The sequence below is a fragment of the Anomaloglossus baeobatrachus genome, chromosome 9, assembly GCF_048569485.1.
Source record: "Anomaloglossus baeobatrachus isolate aAnoBae1 chromosome 9, aAnoBae1.hap1, whole genome shotgun sequence".
Classification (NCBI taxonomy): Eukaryota; Metazoa; Chordata; class Amphibia; order Anura; family Aromobatidae; genus Anomaloglossus; species Anomaloglossus baeobatrachus.
Window position 1 is genome coordinate 78,831,537 of NC_134361.1, and position 19,030 is coordinate 78,850,566.

Sequence of the window (19,030 nt, forward strand, 5' to 3'; positions counted from 1 at the left end):
CACTCCTGGTGCAAAAATGTAAGCAGTTCTTTTGTTTGATGGCTTGTGACTATCCATCTTCCCCTTGATAACATTCCAGAGGTTTTCAATGGGGTCCCAGTCTGCAGATTGGGCTGGCCATGACAGGGTTTTGATGTGGTGGTCCTTAATCCACACATTGATTGACCTAGTTGTGTGGCATGGAGCACTGTCCTGCTGGAAAAAAAAAAAAAACAGTCCTCAGAGTTGGGGGAACATTGCCTGAGCAGAAGAAAGCAACTGTTTTTCCAGGATAACCTTGTATGCGGCCTGATTCATACGTCCTTCGCAAAGTTTAATCTGCCCAATTTCTAGATTAAGGTAATCTTCTCTGATGAGTCTAACTTTATGCTTTGCCCAACACCTGTTCATCTAATGGTTAGACGGAGACCTGGAGAGGCGTACAGACCATAATGTCTTGCACCCACTATGCAATTTGGTAGGAGGATCGGTGATGATCGGGGATGCTGAAGCAAGTTTGGAATTTTTGCCAGAGCACTCGCATATAATACAAATATATATTTTAGGATTATGAACATCTTGTTAAAAATTGTCTTTCTACAAAAACGGAAAAATTAAAAAGAATGTAACCACAAAAAAAAAAAAAAAAAAAAGAAAAAAAAAAAACAAACAACCAAACAAAAACCCTCTTAAAAGAAATTCTTTTAAAATGAGTATGCCCATCTTTGATATTTATGGCCTCTCCGCAGGATATCTTCTAATTGATGTGGGACTTCTAAGGCAGTGCCAATGTCGCGGGCGGAGGAGGGGACGCCGCGCTCTCCCACTGCTCGGGTCCGGCTGCCGCGGCCTGCTGTTGCTCGGTGGCTCGAGCGATGGGCCGGATCCCGGGGACTCTAGCGGCGCTCCTTGCCCGTGAGTGAAAGGGGGTTTGGGTGTGGGGATTGTTTATTGTCCGTGACACCACCCACGGTTGTGGTGATTGAATGTACACCACCGCTGCTCTGGCTGGGGATCCCGGGAGTGATGGTGTGGAGCAGCCAGTTGTTGTGTTGCCCCTCCGTGGGTAGGGGTTGGTGATCCCGGGGCCCAGTGATGGGGTTGGGATGGTGGGCAGGCGGGTAGGGGGCCTGTGGAGGTGCAGGGGCAGGGGCGCAGGGGCAGCGCTGTGCCGCACGGCACGGAGGTACTCACTGAGCCAGTAAACACGACACAGTTCTCTGTAAACAAACGGCTGGTTGGACGGGTCCCTCAGACGGTTACGTTGCCGATATCCCCTGCAGTTAACGGTGACGGTCTCTTCCCTGCACCTATGTGTTGTTGTTTGGTAGCGATGGGTTCCCACCGGTAACCCGCTCCCCAGCTTGGATATGAGCCGGAGGAGCTCCACTCTTGCCTGCAGGCGCTGCCCCTGGGAAACTGGTGCCTTGGCGGTGGCGGTGTCTCCCCTTAACGGTCGGACTGTTGCCTTCAATCGGAACTTGGTTGTTGGGAAACAGTCGTCCCCTTCACTGACGGATTTGGCAAATTATGGCGACTCCTAGCCTTGCCAGGATCCGAAAGGCCCCTGCCCTGGTGCTGACTAATCTTCGTATACCGCTCCGGTACCGCTGGGTCACCACCCGTCCACGGTCCTTTCGGCAACCTCCAATCAGTCTCGCCTGCAGACTGTCACCGCCGTCTGCCAACCTTGCTGTCTCAGTCCGGGGCACACACCCGGACTAACTTCAGGCTTCTTGCTGTCACTACTCCTACTTTCCTCCTTTACCACTTCACCAGCTTCACTTCACTTCCTTTCACTTTCAACTCTCAAGCTAATCTGCCTGGTTTTCCCGCCTCCAGAGCTGTGAACTCCTCGGTGGGTGGAGCCAACCGCCTGGCCCACCCCCTGGTGTGGACACCAGCCCCTGGAGGAAGGCAACAAGGATTTCTGTTTTGACTTTGTGTGTACCTGCAGGGAATGTGGGGTGCGTGTGGTTTTGTGACCTGTGACCCCTGGCTTGCCCAGGGCGTCACACCAACAATTGGATATTTTTGGAATTCCACTAGGAGTGTGACTTAAGAGTGCTTCACTCACAATGGACGCGGGACACCTAAAAGTGGGACTCATCCGTCAGATGAAGTGCACACCTTTAAAATTCTAGCAACACAGATGTTCATCAGTGTGCAGGCAGCCTATGGCTGGTACGCAATCACATCCTTAGCCTCCCAGACAACAGTCGCAGCTCAGGCGCTGTCCTACATAGGATTCTAACAGTACCTGAAATAATCCTACCTAAAGTTTATAAGCAGCATAGGAATTTCAACCCATTAATCATATTATTGAAGCCTATACAGCGGTCTATTGAATTAGACACATGAAAATGGGTCAGGACTGCAGATCAATTTTCCAAAGCATAGAACATGACAATATTTAGTGAAGGGGTTCATCGGCTCAGAAAATTGCATCACAGGGTTAATAACTTAAAATATCAAACATTTACCATAAAATATCATCTACATGCACGGGCGAACAAACTATTGGTGCAATATGCAGCTGCACATGGACCAATTTCTACCTACAAAGTAGGTAGAACTTTGCATTTTTATGAGATCTTTGGCTGCAAAAGGCCCATATACTGTTCCTGCACTGGGGCCCTTTTCTGTCTGCATCCGCCAGGGTCTACATGTATAGAACTAGTTGCAAAAATCTGAGAGCACTTTTACCTTTCATAGCTCATGATTTTATTTTCCCCCAGAGGGGAAACCCATACTGATGTAAATCGCACATAGCTCAGGCTGAATAATACAGAAGCAAATTGTGTAATCCTATGCTGCCACGTAGTATGGTGGCTATATGTAGGGTTCCCTTACCATTTTCTGGTTCTGCGCCCTTGTGTGTCTCCACCTTCGAGCAGAGTAGAAGATAAAGTAGCCCACTGTGGCGGCCGTCACCACAAAGAAAGACACGGAGACAAAGAAAATGGAATAATGGTTCATCCAGGATCCATGCTTCTTCCCGACCTCAATAATCATGGTCACCTGGATACGATCCCGGACAAGTTGTACAATCTCTATCCCTTTTAGGAATCCGATCATGATGGCAATAGTGTCTTTTGTTCCTGTAAAAAGAGAAAAGTATGTCTATTAAAAAGAAAGTTGAAAACAAAAACCTCCCTCTCTGCTACTGAAGAACCAGGTCTTCTGGATCATTTAAGACCAAATCTTATTAAAAAAACAGTTCTGCTGCTAGATCTCTCCCAATAAACTTTTAGATTAAATAGATATCATACACCAGATAAGGACTCTTTGAAAATCCACGTCAGAATGGTTATATAAATAAATGCTTCAAAAAAAAAAAAAAAAAAAAAAAAAAAAAAAAGTGTTCATGTTGCATATGAAAAGGAGCATTTTAGTGAGTCCTGTTCTTGCTGAACTCATATTAAGATTATAAGTGCATCAGCCTCATCAGGTCTAAGAGAGCAAGGTTATAAATATATATGGTTTGTAGTGTGTAATCAAGCAACAGATCTTAATATTAATATATACATATACCAAGAGGAGCAAATGCCTACACTACAATCGGAATTTAGCTTTGTAACCAAACAGAAAACATTGAAAATAAAAAAAAAAAAAAAAATTAAGTAGGTGTGCATTTTTTACTACTAAAGATGAATGGATAAGTGAATTTTCGGCACTGCTGGTTAGGAATTAACTAGGAGGGTCCAAAATTCTTCTTGTAGAAAATATTACTACAGTTTATTCTCAAATGAGTTTCAAAACTCTGATTTCTTAAACAAAAAAACAAAAACGGGGAGTACCACAGAATGTGACTGAGTGAGACCAAGCAAGATTAGTTGGACTGTAGCAAGTCTCACACTTATGTGATTGCGCAAGACTGGACAATCCTGACAGTGAGCAGCAAGGATTCAGAATTCTGCAGACTTTCACCCCAAGACCAGACATCCCCTTGAAATGTATATGTCCATACAGCAGAATATTTTTTTTTTTTTTTTAAAAAAGATCAAGAATAGAGATGAGCAGATCTGTGGAAGTTTGGTTTGGCAGGTTCAGCCGGACTTTAGGTACAGTTTGGTTTGGGACCCGAACCGCAAAAGGAAGTCACTAATTGGGCAGTTTGGTTCTCCGCCCACATGCAGCCAGCCATAAACAGATCACTTTCGAGGTTCAAATTTTATTTTTTATTTGTTTGGGTGCACACTACGTCTGATCACTCAGTAGTTACCCCCAGTGTGAGCTGATCAAACACTGCAAGCGGCTCGCACTGGGCTGAGCACAGCGATGTTCGCGCTAATGTTTTTCCATACGTAAAAGCACCCGAACCCTATCTTTTGTAAAGTCTGTTTGGTACAGCCTCTAATTTGCTCATCTCTAGTCAAAAGATCAATGGAAACAATAGTAAAATGTGTACAAGTGCCCCCCCCCCTCGACTCAATCATGTATCAGTGTTATTTTTATGAGAGAGCAGAACTTTTAGACCCCCACATACAGCAGGGCCTGGATGTGACTGCAATCTCTGCATATCGTATATGGTACACACCTGTATAAAGAACAAAATGCACTGCAATTTCTCAGTTTCAAGATGTACACAGGGAAGGGCGACAGCCACAGACTGGCTGTTTTGCATTATTTTAAAAGGCACAACACAAATTCATCTCAATTACTTTTACTATAAGGCCATGTTCAGATTAAGTTTCTGCACATTTGTAGCTTCTTTGGACCTTCTGAAAAAACAGGATTGAGATGGTACCCCTAATAGAGCCATCCATTATAATGTGGTTGACAAGGTCACTGTCTTTTTAGGCAGGTGCAAAGAAGACCGTATAGACTCTTCTCGTGACCATCTGCTTCACGGTATCAATATCTCCATTGAGGATTCTGTCTGAATCCAGTCTTTCCGGGCTTCTTATGGTGAGTCCCCAAAAGGATCCACAGACATCTGGCAGAAATGTAATATAAACTCAGCCCTGCCCAGACCAAACTACAGGTTAAAAAGCATTTATGCTAAGTAGCTCGATTACAAGCTCTAATTTGTAACTAGTCTAGTTATTAGTGATGTGGGGTTGTCCCTTATGCAAAAAGATATGGTAAGTCTGCCTTAACAAGTAACAATACTATGGTTGCATACACCTGTATCTGAAAAAGCAGAATTAAAAAAAAAAAAATTCCGTTTGAGGGCAAGCTGCTAGGATTTTCTATTGTTTGCAACATGTCCCCTGATCCCCAAATTAGACTTTTGTCCATGACAGTTTATTAGGTCTAGGCCAGGGGTCTCAAACTAAGCTGGGTGTATGGGTCGCATATTAAAAAAAAAAAAAAAAAAAAAAAGATGGCGCATTCTTTGCAGGACAAAGACATTAACGGATCCATGTTTTTTTCCCCCATTCATCATTGGATCACTTTTTTGTTTGTTTATTAGAACAAACCTGCACTTTTGTTTAGTTGAGAATATAAAATAAAAAAAAAAAAAAACAAACCACAACCCAAAAACACTATTTTGAATTATCACCTTCTTGTAATATTGTTTTAAAATTAGCAGCATCGTATAGTAATTTTAGCTAACATTGTAGTAATGTCCCCATCTGTGTACCCTGTAGTAATGTCCCCCATCCTTGTGGTATTGTGCCCATCCTTGTAATATTGTGCCCTGCAGTACTTTACACATCCTTGTGGTATTGTGGCCAACCTTTAGTGTTAAGCAAAAAAAAAAAAAAATTATACATACATGCATACATACATACATACCTTTCCATCCGTTCGCCCATGATCTGTGTTTGCAGCGCTTTCAAAGCAACATTTTTCCGCTGTGTCCAAAACGCTGCAATGTACAGTACAAGCAGAGTGGATGGGACTTCTAAAAAAAAATCCCATGCCCACTGTGCATATGTAAAACAGCAGTGAAAACTGACCTGCGGTGCAGCATGCAGAGGCGGCAGCATGTGAATTTATGCTGCGGAGTCGCATGCCCTCCCTAAGGAGAACACGGCGAGGAGACTGCAGCACCTCAAACTCTGATTGCGGGCATGGGCAGTTGCGGTCTCCTAAGGAGGAGACTTGCGGCCCCACAGGTCAGGAACAGCCGCGTCCAGGACGCAGCGGATCCTGATCATAGGCACGTACCTGCTTGTTGCGGCCCGTGACGATCGCAGCTCTATGCCCGGGGACCAGCGCCGGCAGAACTTTACTACAATTGAATAATTTGCAGGGCCGTGCAGGGGAGCTGTCTGCGTTATACCAATGGCTACCGCCAGCCAATCAGTAGCAAGGAGGTGACGTCATACAGCGACATCACTTCCTTGCATCTGATTGGCGAGCAGCAGACATTGATTTAGTGCAGACATCTTCTCTGCACGGTACCGCAAATGATTCAATTGTAGTAAAGTCCTGCCGGCGCCGGTCCCCGGACAGAGCTGCGACTGTCACGGGGTTTGCAACAAGCAGCCTCGGGGGCCGCATGTTTGAGACCTCTGGTCTAGGCCATAGGAGGGGAGTGACCTTTCAATCAAGGAAGACCTTTCAGAAAAATATGGATAGTCTTATGAGAGGCATTCAACCCTAAAAATTCATGGTTGAGGAATCTACACAAGTTGAGGAATCTACACAAGATAAGGGACTGAGGAAGCGGAAAGGATTAAGACTTTCCCCTCTAGTGGGACCCCACATTTGCCAAGCTGTCAGACAACCTATTTAACAAATATAACCAAATGTGTTTCTTTTAAACATCTACTCTAGAAACAGTAAGGCCTGAGGATGATCAAGTGTAGATTTGGGAACGCAGAGGAATCCAGAAAGGGAACAAAATCAATAAGAGCAAAGAGAAAGGCAAAAAAAAATAAATAAATAATAATATGGCAAGATGGAAAGGAAGGTTAGGGCAGGAACTTAAGGGGGGAAAGATCTTGCATTTGATATTTAATGAATTTTCTGATAACATGAGCAGACAAAATGTGTAAAACCTGTTTAACAGTCTTCAAAGAGGTACGATTTTGCTTCTGGGGCTGGGAGGATCCATGTTGTCCAAGTTGTGGTTTCATGTACTTACTAGCTCAGGTTTCTCGTTTGATTGCACTTGGTAATTTAGTGTTCAGTCCATATTGACCTTCTGAGACAGGATTGTTTACCACCGTAAACCACACTGGTCAAAGTTTGATCTTCCTAATCTTCATCCAGTGGAGAATATGAATCATGGAAACAAATGCCAAATGAAACTATCGTCTATTGCTTTAACTCAGTTATGATTAGTGTCAGCAGATGAGTTAAAGAAACCCTAACATATTTCCTCAGCTATTAGACATGTTTGGCATATTCTTTGGACATGTGGTGTGAGAACCACAAAAAAGCAAAAAACAAAAAACGCACAGATTGGTGGTTCAGACGCGCCCATGGGGTCGTGGGGAGGGTTTACTAGTCACAGGGCCGGTGTAGGGAGTTTGGGATGTCACAGCGGCCAGACCCGGTTCCGTGACCCCGGCGGTGTCAATAAAGATGGAGGGGCTATTTACAGGGGAGGATAGAGTTTGTATTTGTGAAGCCACCTGTGGTTTGTGGCTAACATAGGAGCCGCCGCTGCGGGAGGTATCCTCTGGGGCAGATGGCTGCCTAGCTCGGTTGGTGCAGCTCTCCACAGGCAGAGCTCAGGCCCCAGGTGGGTTAGGAGTAGTAGTTTCCTGCTGCCGTGCAGTTATGTCGTGGGTAGGGCGTGGGAAGGATTGTATTGGTGGTAGTTTTCGGCAATGACCTCCATACCCGGGATGAGGTGCAATACCCTGTGGCAACGGAAGCCTCAGGGGTGCCACAGTTACAATCCATTCATGAAAAATACATACACAGTGTGTGCGGAAAGTATTCAGACCCCTTTAAATTTTTCACTGTTTCATTGCAGCCTTTGGCAAGTCACCAATAGTGACTTAAGTACTAGTCTTCCATAAGGAACTCTTGATATGGTGGAATTACTGCACGTTAACATCTACTGTGGAGCCCTTTCTATTTGATATGTCTATCATTACATGTACAGAGTTGGAACTATGCTTCCCTTCATCCAGGGCAAAAGTTCAATGTATAACTCCCACCAGAAGTTAAAATACTCAAGCCTTGGCGATGGCGCTTGTTGGCAAATTCTCCGATTACTTGTCCCCCATAGTTATGCTCCTGACATAGTGGTATCAGTAAAGAACAAGACAGATGTCCAATTGTTCATGTGATCCACTTAACTTCATTCCATGTGGAGGATTACAAGGGCCACCCCCATAAAACTGAAGCCGTCAGCAAACGTGAACTTTGAAACCACTTTTATTGACATAGAGCCTAGATCACAACCAATGACCCATGAAAAGTGCAAATTTAATAAGTCTTCCTTGTCCTGACGACACCTTAGATACAGTCAATGTTTACATTTTACACCGGGGTGTTTGGTAAATTGAGAATCAAGAGGGGGTCATAAAAAGTACCAGTATCTCTTTTCTACCTTGTTCGTACCATACTCGCGTGCCTTTGGCTCATCAATGTAGATGACTGGGCTACCCCAGTCCTACAGAACATATACTTCTACACTTCTATTTAACCATGCTGTACTTCATGTGTACAAGGGTTCCCCCCCCTCCCCCCATAAAAGTAGATAATAGCTGGACAATACAGATGCAGTCATCCTAAAATTACCAAACATTACAAATTGTGAAATACAAAATTCTATTGTTCAACTTATACCTGAAAACAGGTCAGTAGAGGATATAGGGCTGAGTACCAAGACTACTCAGAACACTACAGTGAAGATGCTGTAGTGCTCATTTACCTCTTTAGTCTAACTTAGGGGGTTATTCCCAAGATAGCATTTTATTGTCACTGAAGCAGCTTTTTGACTACTGGGGTCTGACTGCTGGGACCCCCAACGATCTGGAGACTGGAGCACCGGTTTCTCTGGAGAACCCAGTCAATTAATGGAACAGAGGTTGCGCATGAGCACTTCAACTCCAATGAGTAGAGGTACTGATGCTCAACCTCTGGTTCATTGTTTACAGGAATCCTGCAAGAAGCAAAAGGATTTTATTTGGCATTCACTGGCCCATAGACAATAAATGAAGCGTAGATTGGGCATGTGCAGTGCCAATCCACTTATCGCTGGCATGTTTCAGGTTCCGGACCACCATTCTTAGGACTGCTGAAGAGAAAAAAAAAAAAAAAAATAATTATAAAAAACTTAGTATATCTAATGTGTAATAGCAGGGTAAACTTGGAAATCCTTCATGAGTTCTATACACAATAAAGGGGTAAATATAATTGATTGCATGCCATGGGGTTTTTTTCCCCCCCAGTGTCTATTTAAAGAATAACAGTCACGTCAATCTCTATTTTATAAAAAAGTTAGTGTGACGCCCCTGAATACATCAGGGTGCCACAGGGAACTGTATCCTGTTCCCTCAGGCTGCAGGACCTACCCCCCCATGGTTCCAAGTTCCCAAAAACTGGTGTCTCCTCCATCAGCACCACAAATCCCAATCAACACCTCACATCATGACCTGTCAGACACACTAGTGGGTTGGTCCAGCTGGAAAAGGGCCACCCACCTAGGGGGTCAGGCAGACTGGTGGGAGGGAGGAAGAGCAGAGCAGCGAGAGCCCAAAGTGTGAGCAGCTGGAGTGTTAGCTCCCAGGGAGCTAGACCGAGTTTGGGTCACAGACAGTGGTCCAGTACCAGAGGAATCGGGGACTGGTAGCAGTGACATTGGATAAGGGTGCAATGGACATTGTCTTAGAGGACTGTTGGCACCAGAAAGCCCAAAAGAACTGACTGGTACCGAGCACGACGGGGTACAGGACCCTAGGTCAGGAGCCAATTCAACATCCTGGCAATTAGTTTGCAGAGGAAGGGGACCTTCAGGGACCTTCCCAGAGACTAAGGGCATCAGCAGGGGGAAGTGGGGGGGAAATAGGGTTTTCTAGAGAAAGCAACCCATTAAAGTCCCAAGTGCCAGCCCTTGGGAGCACATCTTCACCTAAAAACTGAAGAGCGGGACCCTATAGTTTCAAGCTAGAGGGACCCACATGGAAACGAAATCGTAATCTGGAGCCTGCCTCTGTGCACAATGTGACACTGGTGGGACGGGGTACTGGACGGGCTTCCTGTAGCGGTTAGCGGCACACAGAGAGTTTGTTTTACCTGCAGTGTATGTTTGTCTCCTTTATAATACTCATCCAGCACCACGACTACCCACAGTGAGTACCCTGGTCCGATGCGCTCCCAAATATCCAACACCCCTGAGCCCGGGGCCTTCTCTACCTGTGGAGGGCCTAACATCAGGCTGCTCAACTCCATCTGCCCCAGTACTCACAGCAGCGGCGGTACTCCCATTACCACAACCCACAGGTGGCATCACGAACTTCTCACCTGTAAATATCCCCTTTTACGGATCAAAGTATCCGCCAAGCCGGGTCAGGACGACTCTCTCGAGCATGATCCCGGATCCGAGCAGCCCGACTAACACCGGGGCGGTACAATAGCACATGAGAAAATAAGCAAACTTTGTAATACATCTTATTAGAGAAAATCGGCTTCTTTCTCTCTTCCTGGACTAAGCATTTATTTTCACTTCACCGGTAAAATCTGTCTTCAGTGAAGACAGACTATTACATTACAAAGATAGGAGATTGTAGTTTTTACTATAAGAGGAGGTGGAAGGAATTCGAGGCCGAGCTCCTCCCTCCCCTCTGCATAGATTGTTATGAGCGCCAACAGTCATCTCCTCTCTCAGTAATGTAACATGCGGTCTTCACTGACTACGGATTTTAGACATGACCTGAGAATTGTGAAAAAAAATAATTAGTCCAGGAGGAGAAAATGACTATTTCTGAGCTGAGATATTACAGTGTTTCAGATTGTCATGTGCACTGTTGATTTATGAAATAAATTAAATTGGAGGTTACTGTAAGAATTGATGTGGACTCCCCTTGCTTGTGGTGAGGCGGATTCTGCTTTATTATAAAAGTTAAACTATTTAAAAAAAAAAAAAAAACAACTTACATGAATGGTGGGACTCCATGCAATTTACAAGGTTCATGTAAATGTTTAATAATGGGTGATATTAGACAGCTTTATGGATGCAACAAAAAAAAAAAAAAAAAAAAAAAAAAAAGTAAGGAGCGTATGCGTCCAGCTTCAAACCCTATTATTCGTACCAGATTGACATAATGATCTGATTTACAGTACTGAAACGTCAAAAATGTATTTATACTCCAGAACCCTGATAGTCTGCAGTTTTCCCCTTGTTAGAAATACGATTTGTCTTTTGGACATTTCCAGTCTTCAGTTTTATCCTGTGTGCAGACAATGAGTTTTTCACATCGTGTATTTTCATTGTCAAAACACAGCTGCCACAGTAGGCAGGGGGAAAGGACAAAGCTATTGGAAAAAGGGAAGGGAAAAAACCTTAAAAAAAAAAAAAAAAAAAAAAAAAAAATGACTAAAAGAAAATAAACATTTTTATGCCGCCACTTGCAGTATGCGGCTATGTGGGGAAAGCCGCCGCTGAAACGTCTCTCACTGCTGGGTCTGGTGGTATTGAGCAGCTTGGATGTTATGGCCCTCTGCAAGTAGAGCTAAGCCCCAGGGGAGAATGATGGTGGTTGTAGTATGTTGAAAGTTTGTGATGCAGAGGTGCTGGAAGAATTCAGACAACACAGGGGCTGCGGTTTAACTTGTTCTGTGAAGCTGCAACCTGGCTGGTTCTGGTTACCAATCTGGGCCTCAGGTAATCCGGTATTCCCATGATCCCAGTTCCAGTGGGGTGACCTGTTGAGCTTTACTTCCATGCACCGGCCTATAATTTGTGAGTCCCCGTGGCCTGAAGCGTTCTGGGGCTCCCTCCTGTTGTCAGTCCTGGCCCGTATGGCAGACAGCTTAAACCTTTGTTGGGTTGGACCGCTGTCCCAGTTACTGGGTTCCCCCTTTGCTGCTGTGCCCTGGACACCCAACGTTGGTGAGGAACCCCGATTCCCTCACCAGGCAGATTTATCAAGTGAGCTTCTTCCTGAAGTAGGGCTCTGCACCCCACCGGTGCCTGGTCCCATGAGTACTCACACCATACTCTCCCTGGCAACCATACTCCTTTAGCCGATGTGAAGCCCCACAGGTGTAGTGTCGGTGCATTACCTTCAGGGACTCCACTCGGCTGGATCTGTCTGGTCACAGGTAGGAAACCTTCTTTGTAGTTTGTCGTGACGCCACTCAGATTTGCGGTCAGTGGGGACCGCCACTGCAGGTTAAGGGATGCCTGGGGCTGATGGTGGGTGCAGCCAGTTGTAGTAGCCTCCTGAGAGTGAGGCAAGCCCCAGGGCCCTGAGTAGATGTGTAGAACTACAAGGCGCAGAATGACTCCACACAGGCAGGATGTCTTTCAGGGTTTTTACTCACAGTTGATGGCAGGGTGAGTGACCCCGGCGTAGCTGGGATGAACCAAGTGGGAACCAGGTGTCCTTCAGGCTGACTTGTGAGGGTGACTACTAACTCGCCTTCCTTAGCCCTTGGTGGTTTGGGGTAACCCCGACTTTGAGTCCCTATGGGGGTCACCCAGGGAAGATGCTGCAGCCTCTCTCCCCTTCGTTTGCCGTTTGCTTGTCGCCTGGACCAGGCCACTCCAGCTGCTTGCCTCCTGTGACCTATGGGCCCTAACTGTGGCTACGTGGCTGCGGCTTTTGTGGTGTTGTGGCGTGGGCTTTGAGAGCCCCACACCGGCAGGTTTAGCAAAAGAAAGCTGGATCTATCTCCGCTTCGGGATCTGCCGCCCGTTTGGGCCTGGTACTCTCTAGCAGTCTCCTTACTTCCCACTCCGTTGCTCTCTCTCTAGCTGAAGATGGATTTCGGGTAGCCCTCCGAGTTGACCGTTCTCCCCCGTCGGTAGCCACTGCGCGGACGCTGTCAGACTACAGCAGCCCACGGGATCTGCTCCTCACTCGAGCTCCCTGGACTCTGCACTGCCCTGGCTCACTGCTCCTCCTCTCCTGTTCTTGCCTACGCCACCTAGCAACCAGATTCTCTTACCACACCCCTTGAGAGGAGATGGAGGCTTTTGGCCCCCTCCACTATTCCAGTGAAGGTGAAGGCTTTTCCCCCTCCTGGGATCCCCAGGGGTCCTCTCAAAGGTACATGTGTGAGACCTGATCACTATGCGCCTGTGTACCACACCCCAGTCAGCCTTCTGGATTACCTGTGTTGTACTGTCCCCAGCATGGGTGCAGTACTCAGTGGTGCCTGACCAAGTCAGGGGCGCCACACCAACAAGTCACTTCACTGTCTGAACGCCAAATTCTGACTGACTGACTTGCTGTCAAGATGTCTCTCTACCATCAACTGCACTGACTAGCCCCTCCTCCTCCCGGGTTTCTGACTAGCGGATTGGATAAGTCCCGACCAATAAGTGGCCATCCATCAGATCCGTCTCTAGCCTGTTACCCAGTCTGGGAAAAAGGACATGGATGTGTGTGTTTGGATGGTATTTACAGGCACTGGTCTTCAAGGAACCCGGGGTTAGCACCGCACCTGTTACTGGATGCAATATCCTGTGGCACCTGACGCCTCATAAACACTAAGAAAAACACAAGGAGAACACAGGGAAGAATGCATCCAGAGAAGACTCCGAGGTTATCATTACAAGCCACTTGCTTACATCCAGAGCTTGAATGAACTGAATAATAATTGCACTTAATTAGCAATAAGCTTTTAATTTTGGGTGATCCAGATATTATAGCCTGCTAGTCTGAATATATGCATGATGAGTGATCATATGGAATTGTTGAGCCTGAGTATCTCTGGGGAATCCTCAGCGATGTGAACCATATTAAATAAATTATATGTTTTTGCACTTGTTTCATAGAATTTGGTGAATAACTATACAAAACTAAGCACTCTTTAAGTAGTGCAGTTTATTTATTTATTTTACACACCTTATTATATGTCTTTCTATCCATTTATTTGTTTAAATCAATTGGTTCACGTGGTTGAAATGAGTTTAACCAGAGATATTTATGCGTATTTATATATACATTAATTATATGCATATTTAATTATATTTATAGAACAGACTGATCACTCACTAGGGATATATTTTATTAAACAATTTATTAAAATCTATGTATATGTATAATTAATATATATTCCTCATTAACCCCTCGTGTCCCTTCTTGTATTAAAGTGGAACTCCTTTTGGAAATTTTATTATTTTATGTATTAATATATATTTTTTGATATTTGAAATAAAAACTATTTTAATGAGATATTGATTTCTATAGCTTTTTTCTGGTTTGGGAACTCAATTAAACCAAACCATAGTGTTTTGTATGAATAATAAAGCAACCCAAGTCCAGGGAAGAAGAGAGTATTTAAGGACCAAGATAATACTCAGTAGTTGGATGGAAGGAGGGCTCCACTGGGTCCAAATGGGAAGAGATGAAAATCCAGGAGAACACCTACCTAATACAATGAATACTGACAGCAGGAATAATAGAAAGTCGGGGAGTATTTTGCGCAGCCAAACACTATGGCCTTCTATTACCAGAAACCATGTCCACACCAGGGGGTGGAGCCAGGCGGTTGGTCTCCGCCCACCAAGGAGTTCACAGTCCGGGAGGAGGGAAAACACGGGCAGTTAGAGTTAGAAGTAGAAGAAGGAGGGAAAGTAGTGAAAGAGGAAAAGTGACAGTTTGAAAGCCTGAAGTTGGTCTGGGTGTGTGCCCCGGACCGAGACAGCAAGGTTAGCAGATGGCGGTGATCGTCTGCAGGAGTGGCCTATCGGAGTTACCGTAAGGACCGCGGACGGGTGGTGGCCCGGCGGTACCGGACCGGTACACAAGGAGAGGCAAGCACCATTGGCAGGGGCCTTTCGGATCCCGGCAACGCTAGGAGTCGCCATGAATTTGCCAAATCCGTCAGTGAAGGGGACCTCCGGGTCTCCAAACAACTAAGTCCCGATTGAAGGCAACCGTCAGAGAGACACCGCCAAGGCACCAGTTTCTCAGGGCCAGTGACTGCGGGCAAAGAGGGGCTCCTCCGGCCCATATCCAAGTCGGGGAGTGGGTTACCGGTGGGAATCCATCTCTACCAACATTGAACATAGGTGCAGGGAAAGAGACAGTCACCGTTACCTACCGGGGAAAAGCAACAGCAGCCGTCCGTGGGAACCGTATTTCCAGCCGTGTGTTTTACCGAGAACAGTGTCATCGTCTCAGGCTGAGTGAGTACCACCGTGCCGTGAGGCACAGCGCTGCCCCCGCACCTCACCAAGCCCTGCACCGGGCCTGCCATCCCTCATCCTCCACCCCATCACTGGGCCCCGGGACAACCAACCCCTACCCACGGAGGGGAGAACTAACAACTCTGCTGCTCCCTGTCACCGCTCCCGGAATCCCCATACAGAGCAGCGGTGGTGTCACCAAAAATCACCACAACCGTGGGTGGCGTCACGGACAATAAATCCTCAAACCCCTTTTCACTCACGGGCGAGGAGCGCCGCTCGAGTCCCCGGGATCCGGCCCATCGCTCGAGCCACCGAGCAGCAGCGGCCGGACCCGGGCAGTGGGAGAGCGCAGCGTCCCCTCCTCCGCCCGTGACAGATACACTGAATTTTAGGTGCGGAATTTCCCCATAACAACAAACAACCAACAAAAACAACAACAAAACAAAAACAACAACAAAAACAACAACAAAAACAACACACAAATGCGTCTGGTGTTTTTCCACTGTGAGCACGCTCCAAAAATGCATGTAATCTTCACCCAAGTATATCAATGAAGTTGTCAAATCCATATACCAGGAAGTATCAAAAACAAAAAAGCAGCTTTGTATAGAGAAAAACAAAAACAAAACCAAGACAACGTGATAAACACAAGTAACCCAGTTTATATAAAAATCGGTGCAGAAATTCTGAAACCTCAAAATCTCACCAAAAGCTTATAATTGGTTATTTTTAAAATCTGTAACATGTTAATTTCAGTGGCTGAAAACTTGATTTTTTTGTAGCAGATTTATATCCATTCAATTTAATATAGACCCTATATTTGCAAAAATAACTTTTGGTCTGGGTGGTTTTGTTGTATTTTTTTTTAATGCATTTTGCACAACTTAAAAGGGAAGCCGTCAGGTGCAATATGCACCCCGAATCCCATGAATAAGCGCAGAAAATAAATGCAACTTTTAGATTCAGAAATGCTGAAAATTTCAGTTTAAATATACACCCACAAAAGCCACACCAAAGACACACTGTGAACCTAGCGTTAAAGTTAAGATCCGTTTATATGGACCAACTGGTGGCATGATACCACCACCGCTGATAAGGTATTACTGATCAAAGGTGGTTTAAATGCCCACTTAGACAAGCAGACCAATGCAAATGACGCGCATGGAACAATATATAGTCGTTCTCTGCACGAAAGATCATTTCACCCAATGAACGAGCCGATCAGCAGCCTCTGTATACGCCATGATAATTTTGAAATGATCATTTTTTTTTTTTTTAAATCACCCTTTCAAGATTATCTTGCAGTGTAAATGCCCTTTTAGTCTCGTCAAGAAATAATTTTAGTAGACTGTTTCACTGTTCTGTTCCTTCCCTCTGACAGATCAAGACAAACGCACACTTCAGAGTCAAAAAATATAAGATGTACCAAAGACCCCAAGGGATAGTTAGGAGTGGTGTAAATGGGACCTAATGTAGGTTTTAAAGAGGCCACACACAGCCGATATCCTGGAATAAGAGCATACTTTTACACCCGATGCCTCCAATCTTATAAGGAGGCACTCAAAGGATTCTCTCCTGGATAACATATTGCAAAAGGTAATATCAAAGATTTGCTTCTAAAAAGAAGACAAGACAATAGCCAATCCAGTGACTGATCCCATAGGGACTTTATGTCCCGCCACATAGGGTACTATAACTGTGGCGCCCTGGACAAGCCAGGTCGTCACAGGTACTGCAACAACACACCCCACACCCCGGCTAGGCACACTGAAGTCAGACAAAAATCCTTGTTGCCTCCCTCCAGGGGCTGATGTCCACACCAGGGGGGTGGAGCCAGGCGGTTGGCCCCACCCACCGATGAGTTCACAGTCCTGGAGGCGGGAAAAGGCGGTCAGATCAGTTTTGGAGTGAAAGAGGGAAGTGGTAGCAGAGGAGACTGACCGTGTCCGGGTGCGTGGCCCGGGCACATACAGCAAGGTTGGCAGACGGTGGTGACCGTTTGCAGGCGAGGCAGGTTGACGTGAACCGTAAGGACCAGGGACGGGCGGTGGCCCGCCGGTACCGGATCGGGGAGCGAAGAGAAGCCAGCACCATTCGGCAGGGCCTACAGACCCCGACCAGGCTTGGAGTCGCCGTAAAACCGGTCAAATCCGTTAGCGAAGGGAACCTCCGGGGTTTCCCAGCAGTCAAGACCCAATTGAAGGCAACAGCTCAAACCATGAAGGGAAATACAGTCACCGCCAAGGCTACAGTTCCCAGGGCCAGAGTCTGCGGGCAAAAGGGGCTCCCTCAGCATCCATCAAAGCTGGGGAGCGGGTTACCGGTGGGAAGCCACTAGAACCGAGAACACAACACAGGTGCAGGGAAAGACAGTCACTAACCTACCGGGAGAAGAACCACCGCAGCAGTCTGTGGGACCCGTCCATCCAGCCGTTTGTTTTACCGGAGACTTTTTATTCATCATTGGCTGAGTGAGTACCACTGTGCCGTGCGGCACCGCACTGTCCCCGCGACCCTGCACCTCACCAGGTCCCGTAACCCACCTGCCATCCTCCCCTCACCGGACCCCGGAACAACCAACCCCCCTACCCACGGAGGGGAAAAACAACATCTGAGCTGCTCCCTGTCATCGCTCCAGGGATCCCAGTCCAGAGCAGCGACGGTGTCACAACCTCACCACAACCGTGGGTGGCGTCACGGACAATAAATCCCCAAAATCACTCCTTTTCACTCACGGGCGAGGAGCACCGCTCGAGTCCCCGGGATCCGGCCCACCGCTCGAGCCACCACCGAGCAGCAGCCGGACCCGAGCAGTGGGTGAGCGCAGCGTCCCCTCCTCCGCCCGCAACATAACACATTAAAACTACATGTAATCATCCTTCTAGTCAGACCTATGCCAAAATATTACTGCCCAACAGTTTTTTTTTTTCTTCCTTGCAATTGAGCCGACTTGAGTGAAGAATGTGATACTTTGAGAGAAGGAATGCTGAACACCAAACCACTCAGCAGATTGTATCATGCGGTACAGGACCCAACATGCTTTTTCCGGCTTTCAATGTCACAAGCTCTCTTCTATACGTGTGTCAGAAAAAACAGTGTCAGCTAGGACGCAGGAGGGAAAATACAACTTCTCAGATTTCAGGTGACTCACATTAACGAATGCCCTGAGCTGATATTTCAACAGTAGAGCAATATGAAGAGACTGAGCCCTCATCATCAATAAGATTGCCATTGGCTCCTAAAATTGCATAATGTTAACCAGGATGTTTGACCTTCACATGAGTGTATTAAGGCCCCCCATACGTATTGGGGGTGCCTGCATGCGTGCCATCTTTTGCAAAGTGCCAACGTTACTAAGTGCTGGGCAGTTATTTCAATGGCATTGGACTAACATGCATCTGTGTCGCCCTGGACAAGCCAGGGGACACAGGTAACAACACACACACACACACACAACCCCAGTGAGACCTGGTTTCTTCCTTTGGCTCAGACAGACACACCAGGTGGGCGGAGTCATGAGATGGAGACGCCCACCGAGGAGTTTAGCTGGCCTGAGGGAGGAAGCAGGCCCAGACAAGTTCAGGAGTGAAGGAGAGAGGAAGTCTGCAGAGAGGCAGACGCAGAGTGGGGCCTAGGTTGGAGCCTAGGGCCCCTGTGCGGAAAGTCAGGCAGACGGTAGTGGCCGTCTGCAGGGAGCCGGGGAGCCAGTTGGTGGAACCGCAGGTAGCCGGGGCTGGGCGGTGGCCCCCCGGTACTGAATCGGGGATCCAGCTGGAAACCGGGGTGCAGGAAGAGTGTGCACGGAGGCGAAGGAAAGGACTTACACTAACA

At 46.6% G+C, this 19,030-nt stretch overlaps 1 protein-coding gene across 1 annotated transcript in view; it reads right to left on the reverse strand.

The window, feature by feature from the left end:
• The window catches only part of RNF128 (ring finger protein 128), a 75,595-nt gene that overhangs the window by 39,338 nt on the left and 17,227 nt on the right, over positions 1 to 19,030 (reverse strand). Inside the window, exon 2 of the mRNA XM_075323817.1 lies at positions 2,833 to 3,080. Coding sequence (XP_075179932.1) covers positions 2,833 to 3,080 — 248 coding nt within the window. The remainder of the gene's footprint in view (positions 1 to 2,832; positions 3,081 to 19,030) is intronic.